Source organism: Corapipo altera, unplaced genomic scaffold (genome assembly GCF_003945725.1).
Source record: "Corapipo altera isolate COAL_440 unplaced genomic scaffold, ASM394572v1 2b, whole genome shotgun sequence".
Taxonomy (NCBI): Eukaryota; Metazoa; Chordata; class Aves; order Passeriformes; family Pipridae; genus Corapipo; species Corapipo altera.
The window spans coordinates 16344608-16360184 of NW_020884874.1; the positions used below are offsets into that span (position 1 = coordinate 16344608).

Below are 15577 nucleotides of genomic sequence, written 5' to 3' on the forward strand. Positions count from 1 at the left end.
TGAAATATAGGGGCAAAATGCCTAAATTTCTCTTAAGACTTTTCATGTTTTGTATTGATCAAGGAATTGCTGGACAAAACTTTCAGATGAGTAAGTGGAGACAGATCCACTGTCATAAGCACTTTCTATCTGCCCTTTTTACTGTGGATTTGATTTCTTTTATTTTTTATTCCTGGCAATTCGGCTTTAATGACCTCAGAATGCAATCACCTGATTTTACTCCCAGTTTGTACCTTTTTTTTTTTTTTTTTCCCTCAGTGAAAACTTCACGGTGAGCAGACTTCATGCGTTTCTGCCGATGCTGCGGAGGTGTCACTCGGCGTGCGGCTAGAGGCCAGACGCAGAGCTCCGAGGAAGCTCAGGATCGTGCCCCCTGGAAGAGCAGCCCCTGTTCCCAGTGACTCCAGGGGTACCGGCGCTCCTCCCTCGGCGGGCGGGGCGCAGGCGCGGCCGCGGGAGGCGGCGGGAGAGGGACGGGAACGGGAGCGGGGCCATGGCCGAGGGGGAGGCTGCGGGTGCGGCGGCCGCCGCCCAGGGGGGCGAAGCCGGGAATGGCGGCGGTGGCTACGACGGGAAGTGCGTGTTCTGCAGGATCGCCCGCCGGGAGGAGCCGGGCACGGCGCTGCTCCCCTGCGAGGTGGGTGAGGGGCACCGGTGCCAGCGCGGCCTCCATCCTTCCATCCTTCCCACCTCCCTCCTGCCTTCCCTCGGGCGGTGCCGGGCGGCCGCCTGGCGAAGGGGTCGTGTTCAGAGGCGGGGCGGGTGCGCGGCAGCCCTGAGGGTCGTCAGCTCCTACACTGGGACATGGGGGTGAAGCATCCATCGGATGGAAAACACTGTGCCTTCCGTAAATGTTGGCACAGCAGCCGTGAAGCTGGCACCGAGGAATCCTGACTGCAGGAGGTCAGAACATCGTGCTTTTAGGCTGGCTCCAAAATCTCAAGGTTTTTTGTTAGTTACTTCAGCTGCGGCATTAAATATTTTTAGATTTTTTAGTTTGGTATTGTTGTTGATATGGGAAGGATGGACTTTCTTGCCAACTCTTCGCCAGTATCCTTATCCTAATCAATTTAATATGTTTACATCCTTTTTTTAGTATGAAGACCTTGTTTGCTTTAGAGATAGGAAACCTGGTGCCCCCCACCACTACCTGGTGGTGCCTGTGAAGCACATGGGAAACTGCAAAACATTGAAGACAGAGCACATACCTCTCGGTAAGGCTCTAAGTGTGTGTTTAAACTAAGGGAAAATAATTTTTCACAGCCTTAAATAGTGCGTTCTGAAGTAAATTACACCTTTGAACACTATTTGTAAACACGGAAATAGTTGATGTAAGTGAGTATAGGTAGGGACTTAGGCTTCCTGGGAACTTCCATGTGCTGTTCTGGAATGGCACATTTTTTTTGCAATTCTGTAAAAACGCTGCACTAGTGCATGAAATCTCTTATGCTTGCATGGAGTACAGATGCCTCTGCACTTTGTTGGAACTGCAACTTTATTATTAAAGCATTTATGTGCTGTTTCATTGCGTTTTTTTAAATATATATGCAATTTTAAATTATATGAAAAACTTAACAGAAGAATTTTATAAAATGTATACTTCGAAATAAGTGCTACATTTTTCAGAAAAAAGGGAGTGATAGATGAAAAGGGAAATGCTGTTCCAATAAACTTTAAAAAATTTTGAAAAAATAAAATTCTAAAATGCTGAAGCTATGATTTATTGTTGTCAGGCTTCTTTTATCCTTAGGAAAACACTGTCCTGGAATTTGTTTCACAAGATATGCCTAGCTAAATGTGTTGAGTAACAGAAGAAACTACAGCCATACATCCATGAAGAGATTCCATCTTAGGGAAATTTACAGGTGATGCAAGAAAATAGTTACAGTGGTATTTTGCAAATCTTGCATCACTAGTGGTATTTCTCTTCTAAACATAGGGTGATTTTCTCCAGAAAAAAACCTTTTGTATGTGTTTGGATTGAAGACAATTTCCTTTGACTTTTACGTTGAGTTTTTTATTAGAGTTGCTGCATTTTTTAGTGCTAGAGTAATGGAATTTTGTCCTAGTAATAAGTAGGACTAGGAATTTTATTTTAATTTGTGTACTGTCTCTGAAACTTACACCAGGCTGCACAGGACCTGGAGATCAAAGTCCTGTACCTGTATAGGGGCACAACACTGGAATTAGTGTAAACGTCATCATTCTGACCAATCAGTATTTGTTGTGGTTTTTTTTAATAAGGATGTGATGATAGCATGGCTTTGGCCAAAGTCCTTAGAATAATACCACACTTAAAAGTATCACTAACGTGGAAATTGGTAACAGTGGCAATTTTCCAGTCAGTCATTGCACACACTCTCTTGGTTGTCTTTGTTTGATTAGGAGTAGTTACAGTGTTTATATTCTGAAAAATCCTTGTTTGTAATCTCAATGTTATTAGTCTGTTGAAGTTAATATTCTGAAGAATCCTTTTTTAAATCAAATTTATTTGTGTTTAACAGTGAAGAGAATGATGGAAGTTGGAAAATCTGTCCTCCAGAAAAATAATTTTAGTGACTTGAATGATGTAAGGTATGTAATGGAAACCTTCTGTCTACTGAGCATGGTTTTTTACTTTTACTTTTACTTAACTTTAAATTGTTATTTCAGAGACGGTGGCAAAAACTGCAATATGATTTATTGAAGAAATTGGGTCTACGTTCACTTATTGCATGACTTCTCAAGTAGAATATGCTGGCATTGAATATAAACTTTTTGTCTGATAGACTTCCAGCACAGATTGCATTCCAGCTCTGAGATTCTTTAACAACCATATCTTGGAATAGGGAGGGCACTTCAAACAACTTACCTAAAAGGCTGCTTTCTCTTTATATGCTGAGAGTATGCTCTAAATCCTAGATGCTAGAAGAGAGGTATAACTTTGTCCTGTTCAAGGGCACTGCATTGTGTTTCAGTCATACCTGCATTCATTTCTTTCAGTGCTGGACCCTGTAGTTTAAGGCAGTGCATTTGATGGCTGAAGTAAACCGTAACATAATTTAAACAGTATAGAGAAATGATTAAAATTGATAGTTGGTTTTCCAGCTGAAAACTTGATAGGATACATTTAAATACTTGTTTCTTTTTTTAAAAAAAATGTGTCTTAAATACAGAGATGAGAGGGAGGAGGTTAATGGGTTTTTGAAAAGTTTTTTTTTGTGATATAATGAAAAGGCATATTTTTGTTCTTGCCTTTATGTACAAAAAAAATGGGATGAGTTGTGAATTCTATTATCATGTTAAATAACCTGCAGTGTTCTACTTCTTCCTGAATTAACATCACTAATATCTTTTACTTCTTTTCCTTTTCTCAAGAATGGGTTTTCACTGGCCTCCATTCTGCTCAATATCCCACTTGCATCTTCATGTCCTGGCCCCAGCCAGTCAGCTAGGATTCTTATCCAGGCTGTATTACAGAATCAATTCCTACTGGTTTATAACGGTGAGTGTAATGCACATGAGCTTTTTGATAGGTTTTCAGGTGCAAGCTGAAGATGTGATGTCTTTCTAACCTTTTAACTTTGACCAATGATTTTTGTTGTTACTATAATTCTTAATCATGTATATTTTGCGTGAACTACTTGAGAAAAACATAATAGCATAAACATTAAGGTTTTTACCTATTACAGGGAATGGTAATAGTACCAGTACAGGCAAACAGTACAGTACTTCTGGATTTTATGTGAAGCTCAGGTTCTGTGATATGCTTCTGTGGACACTTTGTAAATATTTGGGGTTTAATTTAAAAGATTAATTTAAAGGTTATATTCAAATGTGATGGACTGTTTTGTACATATTCTGGTTCATCCAGTGTAGGTGAAAACATATCCACCTAATGATTGCATTTATCAGTTCATCTTGTGGTCTTTAGACTAAAACAAGTGTCTGCTTTACAAAAATATTGTTTGTACTGATTTGTGTCAGTTTTTGCTGATTTATGCCAGTAGAGATAAGCAGTGAAACTGAACTGGCACTGACTAAAGCACTTTGAAAATCTCTCTCTTGGGATCTAAAGCTCACTCTCACTGCTTTGATACAGCAAAGCACCTATCCTTGCGATGTAGCTGCAGCATCCTGGTATAATTACACAGCCCCAAATTAAAGTTGCTGAAAAATGTCTGTCTCATCTAAAGAATATAGACAGCCTCTTACAAAAGAGAAGAAACTTGGCTTCTTCACAGTGTGGTACCTTGCTGAAGATCTCAGCTTAAAAAAAGCAGATGTATTTGCTGTGTTGTTGAGGATCTTACAAATATTTGGCCCTAAAATAAGTACAGTTTTGTAGTTTTACTGCTTATTATCTTGGATTAGTTCAGGGAGATCTGTATGAAGTCTGGTTATTCAATATGAATGCACTTTAAAAGGTATTTTGCCTCGTTGTCAAGTTGAAAAATGTTCCTGGGTTGGTGCTGGGTTTGGTTTGATTTTGGTTTTTTTAATTATAGTGTCTTGAATGTAGTACTTGTCTCGGAATGCAAATCAGGATTCAGATAACTTCATTTTCAGTTGATCCATCTTTCATGTAGCTTCATTTACTGCAAAAAACCCACAGTAACTACTGAAGTCCTGTTAAGTTCCTACCCTAAGTAGCTGATTGCATTTTTACTGTGTGTATTTAAAATACGCCAAACTTAAACTTTTCACCTTTTAATGTAGTTCCTTTGGAGATCTCAATAAAACCTCAAGCACTAGCTCAAATTAAAAGTTTAATTCGGTAGGACTGTCAAAAAAAGGAAAGACTGACAGTAAACTCATCTGTTTCAGAAGTGCCCGTGGGCTCAGTTTGGCTCGGTTGTTGGCCGACTTCCTCCTGCCCTGAGCCTTTCTGAGGGCTTGGTGAGCTGGTGCTGTTAGTGTACAAAACACAGCCGTCCCAGTTCTGCCCTAGATGTGATATGGTGAGAAAAGCTGTATAATGAGAAAAGCACATATGAGCATAGTGACAGGACCAAAGAATGATGTGTATCTCGTGACAGGAACCACATACGTGGACACCCCCAACCTCTCAGCGTCGTATGTAGCTGGTGTGCAGCTTGCTGGGTGATGAGAGCTCACAACACTCTGCTCTGGAGCGTCTCACAACAAATCCCAGGTCTCACCACTTGGTTGTTATGAGCACTGCTTTCTTCTGGGGTCTTTAAATTCACAGTGCTTTAACAGATCTGCCATTTATTTGCTCCAGCATCCTCTGACTTCCACAGGTTATGTTAACTCTTCTGATCACCGTGTGGGAGTGTGATAGAAACTGTGAGAGTCTGCTGTTGAAAGCAATTGTTGTATTCTGCTTCTGTTGTATGCTCTGTCTGTAAAAGTGCAAAGTAAATGCTCTGTCAGCGTCACTGTTTTTAAAATGGAATTTTCAGTAAACTGGAGGCCCACGGTGTAGTTAAAACATTGCTTTCTCTCTCTCCTAGGCTGAACAGCTGATTGAGAGACTGCAAAGTGAAAATGCTGCCAGCTGAAAACTTGTGTCGTTAGCCAGTTTGTCTTTGAGCTCTGATTTAAGGTTGCACAGTTTGATGTTGCCAATAATATTCCAGGATAAAAAAAGCTTTAGTTCCTTATGAGGAAAGGCACAAAGGTTTTGTAACTGCCAACCTTATTCTCCTTTGGATACTTCAGTCTGTATACTTCCCTCGCAATAGCTCAGTGTATTTTAATTATAATTTTATATTTGTGTATATACACGCATAATATACGCACGCACACTTGCACACAGGCAAAGAACTTTTCCTAATGAAAGGCAGGGTATAGTCGTGGAATGTACTGCAGCTAAGGCAACAAGTTACAACTAACAGCATGTACATGGTGCCAGAGGGAGTATTTCTTGCGGAATCAAGCCTTTATTTTCGGGATGCATTGTTCTGGAATTGCAGGTAACATTAAGACATTTAAGTTTCCATCTACATTTGTATGATATGGTAGTTATGCCTAGTTATTAGCAGGTGCATTGCTGAAAGTCCATTACTAACTTTCTGGTGCTAAAACACTTCAACGTTACCTGATTTGTTTGCATCACAATGACATAGTAAATGTCAATACAATATGTGCCCAAGATGTGATAATGCTGTATAACATTGAATGTAGTTTATGTGTAAGTGGTTGTATGTTGGACTTAAACGGGTTTTTTTCCCTCTAATATGCACAATGTTTGAAAGTAGTTATCGTATGTTTACAAAAAAAGCGAAGAGTTCAGAGGAATGGATTTAATACATCGCTCTTCTGCATGGCAGTAGATACAAAAATCCAAATTTTCTGATATTTTTCTCGCTGGAAGTTCCTTGGAGATTACTAATGCCTTGGCTGAATTTGGATTTGAAGTGAAGTCATTGTAGAAACAGGTCTTTAGTGCAGTTAAGTGTGTGGCAGGCTTACATAAGAGCAATGTGATTTGAATTTGGGATAGCAGGGACTCAGCCCAAAACTGGAAAACTCAATTGTTGAGTTGCTTAAGGAACCTGCTGAACATTTGCCATTGCTGTATGACTCTAATTGGGAATGCCAGCACTTTGTTTTTCAATACCATAATAAGGCAGACTGTTTGGAAAGTTAAAACTCTAGAAAACATGGAGTGGATTTTCTTTGTTCACAGAGCGCGTCTTGGTGTCAAACTAACGAAGTGCCCTTACCTGATGCATTTAGATGCAGCTGAGGTGATGATGTCTGTTCCACCTGCAAGCTTCCCTGAATATAATATTCTGTGTTTTCCACGCATCCAGCACCTGTTGCCTTGGTGATACGATGTATTGTAATATTCTTACAGTACTTAAGGGAGTTCCCAACAGTCTGAAGAACAGCATTTTCTACCTGGAAGAGTTTACGCCTCTCTATTTGTAAGATCTTCTTCCTAATGTCTTGTTATTCTTATTAGTGGGCACTTACATGTAATTTGCAGCCCTTTAGGGTTTTAGTTTCTAACATTTGGTAGGAAAAGTGTGACTTAAAGACACTGAACTTTACTTCTGTGCAATAGATGAGGAGGTTTGAGCTGGCTTCTAGCTTTGGGAAATACCCAGACATTAAGGTCTTTCAAGAGTTAATACTGTGCATGTGTTCTGATTTGTAATTAATTTATGTAACTGTACTTAACTGGGACATGTAATATTTAAAGTACCAACATGAACTGTTGTCAAAAAGGATTAATAAACAGAATAAATGCTAATCTTGGAATGATCTTCCAGTGTAATGGAATAGTTGACTGGGAGGGTTGACCCTAGATAGCCTCACTCTTCACCCTTGACCCCAGCAGGATGGGAGAACAGAAAAAGCAAAATGAGAAAACTCATGGATTGAGATAAAAGCAGTTTAATATGTGAAGGAAACTGGAAGAAGAAAGCCAAGGTGTGCAATGCAAAGGTAATCCTCCCATGACCTCCCACAAGTAGGGCAGTAGCAATCCCCCCACCTCCCTGCCAAAAAAAAAAGCCCTCTCCTCAGCTTTTATTGCTGAGCAGACATATGACATAGAATATCCCTGCTGGCCAGTCAGTGTCAGGTGTGCAGGTTGTGCCCACTACACGCTTTTTGCCCCCTGGAGAGGGCAGAGCAGAAAAAAGAGAAGGCCTTGATGCTGTGCATGCAGTGCTCAGCAATCGCCAGAACACTGCTGTGTTACCAACACTGTTCCAGTCAAACCCAAAACATGGGCTGCTCTGAAGAAAGTCACCTCTGTCCCAGCCAGACTCAGTATGCTGGCAAATGTACACAAAAGCAAAAAGGTCAAGTTTTATATCTTAACTTTTGAGAAGGGTTGCACAAATGATGATAAGACTGGAAAGATAAAAATCTGGATATAATTCTAGCTTCCAGAGTTTTGCTGATGAGTGAGATGGAGAATCTCACTTATCCCTGATAGCAATAGACAGGTCTCAAACCAGCTCAAACAACGAAGTGTTAAACAGAGGAACATTAATTACTGAGGAATGCTCAGCATCTCGTTAGCATTTTTCAGCACAGAACTGTGTTCATTTTCCTTCTACGTTGACAAGCACTCTTGGAGTCTGCAGATAATTTTTTTAATTAGGAAAGAAATATTTTGTGAAAAGCCTATCCTAATACTTTGAATATGGTTCTGAACTACTGGCTGTCCTCTGGAACAGGCAGTGGGCAAATCCCATTGACTATGTCACCATCTTCCATAGAAGATTTTAGTTATTTTAAAACTTAAAAAATCATCTGTAGAGCTTTCCAAGGAGCAAAGATCAATAAGCAGAGTGAACACAGTAGCTCTTACTCTCCAAGAGCCTGGAGAAGCAAAGGAAAGTTGTTTAGCCACTGCCCCAGCTCTGTTCTTTGATCCAGTATTAGCAATCCTGAGAAAAGCTGCTTTTTTGCCCTCATGTTTAGAAATGACAAAGCTTTATTTGTACTGTTTTGCTCAATTGTTTTACATAAACTCCCAACCTAATGTGAACCCAAAAAATAATGCTGTTATGCTGAACTACTAAAAGCTTCCTCTGAAAGGATGAAACAGATACACATACAATGCTGTTAAATTAAGAATGAAAAAAAAGTTTGTGTTTTGACTACGGACAGCATTTTCAACGTGCTTAAAGTAGTAATAGCTCCCCAAACTATTCCAAAGTCTTTTAAGTGAGAGCTGTAAATAAAAGCATAAAAATGGGAGAAAATCAGTGAAAACAGTATTTGAAAATTGAAAAACTTGGAAACAATAAAATGCTGCTTAAAAACTGTCATTTCAAACTGATGTGCAATATTTACTGAAATGGTGAAAGTGCTTTCAGTGTTTGACAAGACAAACCACAGATAATCCCTGTATGATGTACAGTCCAAAACAGATGGAGAGTTCACAGCCTTCAAGGGAAAGAAGAGAAAAGACCACGGAGGGAGCCTGCTGCAAAGAAGTAAAGTTTAGGAGAGATTTCAAGAGCTGAAAGTTACCTAGAGTAGGGCAAGAACACCTTTTAGAGTGTTGGAGTTTACTACTCCTCATGTGCTACAGTTTTTGCAAAAATAATTCAATAAATTCTGTTTCATTTACTCTAATGGGAATCTGCTGAAAAAAAAAAGTTGTGTTTTTACATTCCCATTTCATCTGTAGATGCTAATTAATCACATCACAGATGAGGTAACAGAATTTTATAAAACTTGTAAACTAGTAGCTAAACTGAGTCATGCCCATTAGATATGATGCATTCATGACTATACAGCCTTCAGGAGTAATTTTTTATTCTGTAGTGGAGTGGGCAAGCTGACCAATGGTGTTACTTATCTTTTAGCTGGTTTTTTTTGAATACTGGCTATTAGTGGAAGCCCGAGATCAGATTTGTCAACCTGGATGCTGACCCAGTTTGGCAGCTCAGCGTTTATAATCATTGTGTGGGCACATAGAAGGATTTCAGTCACTCTTTCTAGAATGCTCATCTAAAGCTGGCAGGCAGGAAATGTGGCCCTATAATGGTTTAAAAAAACACCACCCCTCTATAAATAATATTTTTTTCTATAATAATCCTTAGTTTTATTCAAAATAAAATGATAGAGCAAGGTTTTTTTTAGTTGCTTACAAAGTAGGTAAGACCATGTCATTAAAGGCTTGTTCTGTTTCCATCTCTTTTGATCAGAGGTATGCTTTAAGATATACTCAAGGGGTATTTAAACCAACCAGCAGCAGGAAAAGATGCATCAGAGGCTGCATAAGCATCTGCCACTAACTGCTTACAGTAGTTACAGTGAGAACTTAGATTGCTCATATTTAACTATTTGAGCCAGCCTTAAGAACTAGTAAGTTTATATAAGCTGGAGTTGCATCTTGGAGTGCTCAGACTACACTCTGCCTCAACTGTGTGTCTTGCCATGGATTATTTGTACAATTTCTAGCAATGTATTACATTTCCTGATAATTACAACCCCATTAGTTGGCTGGTGACATTTGAAGCACCTGATGCTGCTTCCCGCAAGCTATGAACTAACACTACAGCAGACCTGACTGAATTTCAGAACTGACAGATTTAAAGAAAAGTCATTCCATAGCTGCTTTATAAAAAGCTCGATTTGTTTTGAAATCCAAATGTATGTAAAGACTTCATCTAATGGGAGCTGAAATCTCCTGAGGTGTGCTCACATCACTTTGGCAAAAAATGCTTTTCCCAAAAAATCAAATAATTTTAAATGTCTTAAGATCACAAATGACATGCCTTATTTTCAGCTGCAAGACATAGATTTATTTGGAAGAAATGGCAGGTTTGAAAACTAAGTGGACACACACCAGCAATGCCTGATGCAGCACATATTCCCCAGTTTCCAACATGGTAAAATTATGTGGTGATTAAAACCCACCCTTTGTTCCCTCATCCATTTTTTACCTACATCTGACTCCCTTGTTCCCCAGATATACTTATTTCAGCACATTCATTTCTTCCTTTTTACCTATTTTCATTGTCTTCTCACTAGAAAAAAAAAGCAGGCAGAGTGATAATGAAATCTGTATTCTTATTTGCTCAGTCAAAAGGCTTATTTTGATGCAAATCCCAATTGGATGGAAACATCAAAACAAAAAACCATTCTTTTAGGCTTTTTGCAATAAAGGTTTTTTTATATAAGTAGCATAAAGTAACATCACTTTTATCAAGTTCTTAATTTATATTAAATTTTAATATCCTTTTGATGCAAGAGAGTATCTTTAAAGACCCATCAAGTAGTGTAGTTAACACCACACAAAAGCTTTTATTTGCACTGATAAAAACCAGAACTTTAGATTTCTAATTTTACAGCTTTACTGATGGGAACTATTGTAAATACAGCTCCTGATTATTTTTAATAGCACTATTACAACTATTTTATATAATCAATCCTTTATTTTTTCTTTTAAAAAGTTTGGAGAGCTCACAACTCTGCTCTGAAAGCACAGCTTTGCCTCTGGTAAACGAGGTATGGGACAGCACTGCTATATTTTTATTTATGCATTTGGCACTACATACAGGATCTCTCCTCTCATAAAAAACATTGCCTCATTTTTGTTAAAGAAGAGCCTTTTTTTTTTTCTTATGAATGTACAGGTGCCCCAGTACAGAATTTCTGTTGTCTTTCACATCTTTATGTTGTGGCACCTTACTTCCTATGAAGGGGCATAGCTGAATTCACCAAAAAAACTACAGAGCTTTGTGACCTTCTAAGGGTATGACACAACACTGGAAGAACAGAAGAGGTAAAAATGGTGTGAGATACAGAAGAAAAAGAACACAGGACACAGAAGGTTTGGAGAAAATATGATTATAAGAATAGGCTATTAAATACCAGGACTAGTGCAGCTCTCCAAAATACATGCAAGGTGCAACTAATTTAGGAACCATCAAATATCCTTGCTGTGGTATTTTACTAAGTTTTAAGGGAATTTTTTTCTCCTTCATGAAAATAGCTTCCATTTATTCAGTTTAACAGTATGAAATTAAACCTAAATATATCCAAGCTCTTTGTCTGAAGAAGTATATGAATGCCCACAAAAGTTTTCAATTCCACATTTTACAAATCTCAATCCCCCATGCAGCAAGTGTTTCACAACCTGCAAGGATCAGTGTTGTATGGTAGGAAGTTAGTTATTTATCCTTTCAGTAACCTAAAAGCAGTCAGCCAGCAGAGTCATTTGAAGAACTGTGATATACATAATAGTAGATGATAAGGACAATCCAATGGCAGCATGATGGATCAGCTCATCATTTGTGATTTCTGTCCAAATCTCTACATTTTTACAATAATATGCTTTATCCTTCTCACCAGTTTTCTCTCCTGTTCATGTCCCAGTAGGTAGCTGAGTTGAAATTCTGCAATGAAAACCTTTCAATGTGGTATCTAGGTATGTTTGTCCAAATGGAACCATGCAGCAAAATTCATTCCATGACAAAGCCTTATTGTAGTAAAGTGATGACCACATCATCATCTTTTCCTTGCCAAAGCATTTCACCTTCAAAATGAACCAGACCATGTTTTCTGGCTCTTAACAAGATTCCTACTACTTTGTTGGAAATAGTCACATATGTTTCAAACAGCTGCCCGAATGTCACACTCACGTGTCCATCTTCTCCCACCTGTCCAGTGCTTCTAATGATCAAGCACAGCTCTTGTACTTCCTTGCCCACGTGTGAGTGAGCATCTTTCCCTCTCTGCTCTGTCCGAGACCCTTCAGGGGGTCTCCCATAGGTAGGATCTCCTCGGTGAGTGTGCGCAGGTTTAGATGCAAGCCTGTCGTCACTGCTGAACGGGTTCTTTTTCTGATACTCAATGTGATCCTCTGCCCAGGTCTGCCAGCTTCTCCTCAGGTCACCCACTGCACTGGTAGCTTTAGCACTCTGCCCTTTATCTCCTTCCATTTCTTGAAAAACGTTTTATGGTACTCAAGCAGGAAACAAATCAATGACTGGTTGTAACTGCGGTTCTTGGGTGCACTGTCAGCTGTAAAAGATAAACAACAAATCAGCTCGATAATTTTTGGAGGAGTTTTGTTCAAGTGAGAGGAAAGGCTGCTGAAAAAGACAATAAACATCTGAAGACTTTTTAAGTCCACCCATAATTCTACAGCAATGAAGAAAGTAAAAGTGATTCAGCTGAAATTCAGAAGCAACGTTGGAACACAGTAAGTAATTCTTAAAAGGTTACCCAGTGTACAACTGGTCCCACAGCCTCTGTGCAACACAAACATAGTGCAGTACTTACTTTTCCTGCAATGATGCCTTTTAAAGAACTTTATCCTAGTACCCGGCAGCCCCGCTGACTTCCCAAACAACCTGATGCAGTGCTGGCTGACCCGGGAAGAGAGCAAACCATTCCCGGAGAGGCAGCACACCAACCCATGGAGAGGGGTGGAAAGCCTTTCTCCTGCCTGCGCGCTGATTAAAGGTGGACAAATTCACGCTGTGCTGACAAGGTTCCCACAGACTGTGAAAGTTATTATGCACAGAAAATATTATCTGGAGCTGAAATGGCAGTACATGGTGAGAGCAGGAGGATTTTCCTCATCAGGCACTGCAAAGAGGAGTGGAAATCCCAGTTAGTGAGCGTGTCACTGTCTGCAACACCCTATTTAGTGAAGAAGACAAAACCCGAATAGATAGTTCTCCCTTAAAAGGCTGTGCTGCACAGCCATGTCTGCCAGCTACAAGCCACAGGCAGGCTCCAAGGCAAGGGAGCTTGCGCTCCAGAGGGGAAACTGCCTTACCGCTCCGGGTACACGGGCTGCCCACCCCCTATGACATTACATGTACTTAGATTACGGGCTATCTGTGAAGTACAGGATTATTTTGATGAATTAGGCACAGACTTTTGCATACCTACAGAGATCTGAATGTGTTATAACCATGTCTTTGCTGGGTCGTATTTTTCACCTGTTGAAATATGCAAACTAGAGTTTCCATATAGCACATTAGTAGAGCTGATACTTTTACTGACATTTGAAGACAAACCCGAGGATTAGTGCTAGTTTTTCTATGGGGAAATGGACAGAAATGCAAATTCTGAACAGTTTAACAACTGAATTATAGAACAGGTATTTCTATAACTCAAAACAATCTTTTTAAGTTTTTAAGGTAGAATTTCATGGATATTTGCCCATACCAGGCAACTTGGCCCAAATTGCACCATGTTGGTGCTGTTGCACACGAACCCACGAGCAGTGACAGAGCTCCCTGAATGCCCCAGCAGAATGTGCAAGTCAGTCAAAAAACACTTGTGTTGCCTTTGGGTCCAGAAGAGGGCATGAAGTGAGCAGAAAATGGCAACACAATTGCTACAAAAGAGACCTGAGAATAATAAGCAACAGCACACATTAAACAGTGGCTTTTCAATCATGCTCTCTCACTTTTAAACTGAAACTCATGATTGGCATATGATCCTATTGTTATATTTTTTGTGAGAGGAAGGTGGTTAATTCTAGCTTCCTGGATAAATTTCAAGATAAGTAATTACATTTTGTGTACTTAAAAATTTTAAGGCTAAAAGGCTAAAAAGGACAATTTTTCTTTCTTTCCCTCCCTAAAATAGTTACATAATGTTGCTTATTTAGGATGCCTTCCCAAATCCACACTAACAAACTGTTTGATTCTCCTCAATGACATTACAGGAATGTATGTTCAGTTTACAAATACGGCATCTGAAAAGCATTTTGTTTTTATGTCAGAATCAAATACTCTGTAAGTCTTAGTAATGTACATTCACTTTCAAACTATGCTGAGCAACATATATAGACTACCAGAGATTTTGCATGGATCCTCAAGTCTAAAGCAAGAAAAAACCAGGGCTTTAGTTAAATTCTTCTGCAGAAGCAGTATCACTGGAAAACTGAGGTATTCATCTCGTGAGAACAGACAGCAATGCTATGAAGATAAAGCAGTGCAGATAAAGTAAGCAAAAGCCAGTCTCAAAGAGATTAAGCTTAAAAATAATACCAATAACACCTCCTAAGGAGTTTCAAAAATGGAAGCCATACAGCTAAGAAATTTAAAGTGAGACAGAATGTAAAAATAAAAGCAGGCTTCTTTCAATAAATCTCTCTCAGCAATCCCAAGATTCTGTAAGCAATCTCAGGCTCTCGGGGTTTGTCAGCAGTTCAGCAATGTGTTTATTGCTGGGTGCCAGCATTCAACTGCTCAGGTGAACAAGCCTGATTCACATCTACCTCTTTTCTTTCTCTTCTAGGAAAGTTCACGTTTAGCTGCCAGGTCACTTTAGATTGTTTTCCTGTCAATCATCAAGGCTAAAACTTCACAGTAAACCTCAGTTTTGATTACTGCAGGAAGGGATAACTGGAGAAGCTGCAGGATGGGATTATGGGGATGCATAAGGAAGGTGGCCTGTGGAGTGCACACTGGTCATGAGCAAAATCTTAGCCATCTAGAAAAAAAGCTGTCCAAAAATTAGCACATAAAATACGGAACATGAGTTCAGTGCTGAGCTGGCCTGATTCTAATGAAAAGCTTACCGAAATCTGGATAAGCCGAATCTCTCAACTCAACATAACAGGGAGATCAGTGAGTACAAGATTATAGTTATCAAGCCTAGATATTAAAAAAAAAATATAATCTGCAAGACAAATCCCTTTCCCTCCCCCCCCTTCCCCCCGTTGGATCGTCACACCTCTGTCCTTCTCCTGGGAATCTGCTTCTCTATGTGGTCCGACACCCACGTCGCCGGTGCTGACCTCCTTCCCACGGAAAAACGAATGCGACTCCTCTGGCATCTGTTAATTCTTAATGTTATTTAATGCTCCAGATCCTTAAATGTGGCCAGGAGAGGCCGCAGCGCTGCCCTACCAGTGCTAACACCTCTGAGCCAGCGTGTGTCCCCAGGATACGTGTAGTTATTTATAAACCATACGCAGGCTCTGCTGTCCTGACACGTGGCCCGCATGATAAAGCACACACAAAATACAAATTACAAGAAGGATGAGAGGGAGACGAAATGAACAGTAGTTAACGCAGAGTGCGCGCAGCACCCGGTCCGCCCGCCTCGCTCGGTCCGTGGGGTATCCCTGTCACACGCCCCCGGCCGGGCTGATCCCGCCTCTCCCGCCCCACGGCGCGGAGCCCGC

General features: G+C 39.9%; 1 protein-coding gene across 1 annotated transcript; it reads left to right on the forward strand.

Annotated features, from left to right (window-relative positions):
• Positions 1–460: 460 nt before the first annotated feature.
• On the forward strand, positions 461–7216 carry HINT3 (histidine triad nucleotide binding protein 3). The gene is made up of 5 exons (XM_027633821.1): positions 461–637; positions 1097–1214; positions 2505–2574; positions 3358–3484; positions 5457–7216. The coding sequence occupies exons 1-5, from the start codon at positions 494–496 to the stop codon at positions 5502–5504; spliced, it is 507 nt and encodes a 168-aa protein (XP_027489622.1). The 5' UTR covers positions 461–493; the 3' UTR covers positions 5505–7216.
• The last annotated feature ends 8361 nt before the right edge of the window (positions 7217–15577 follow it).

Bases quoted from the DNA above. Each gene is read 5' to 3' on its own strand.
- HINT3 (XM_027633821.1), top strand. From the start codon at position 494: ATGGCCGAGGGGGAGGCTGCGGGTGCGGCGGCCGCCGCCCAGGGGGGC. The intron at 638-1,096 runs GTGGGTGAGGGG...TCCTTTTTTTAG, and splicing joins CGGCGCTGCTCCCCTGCGAG to TATGAAGACCTTGTTTGCTT. The intron at 1,215-2,504 runs GTAAGGCTCTAA...TGTGTTTAACAG, and splicing joins GACAGAGCACATACCTCTCG to TGAAGAGAATGATGGAAGTT.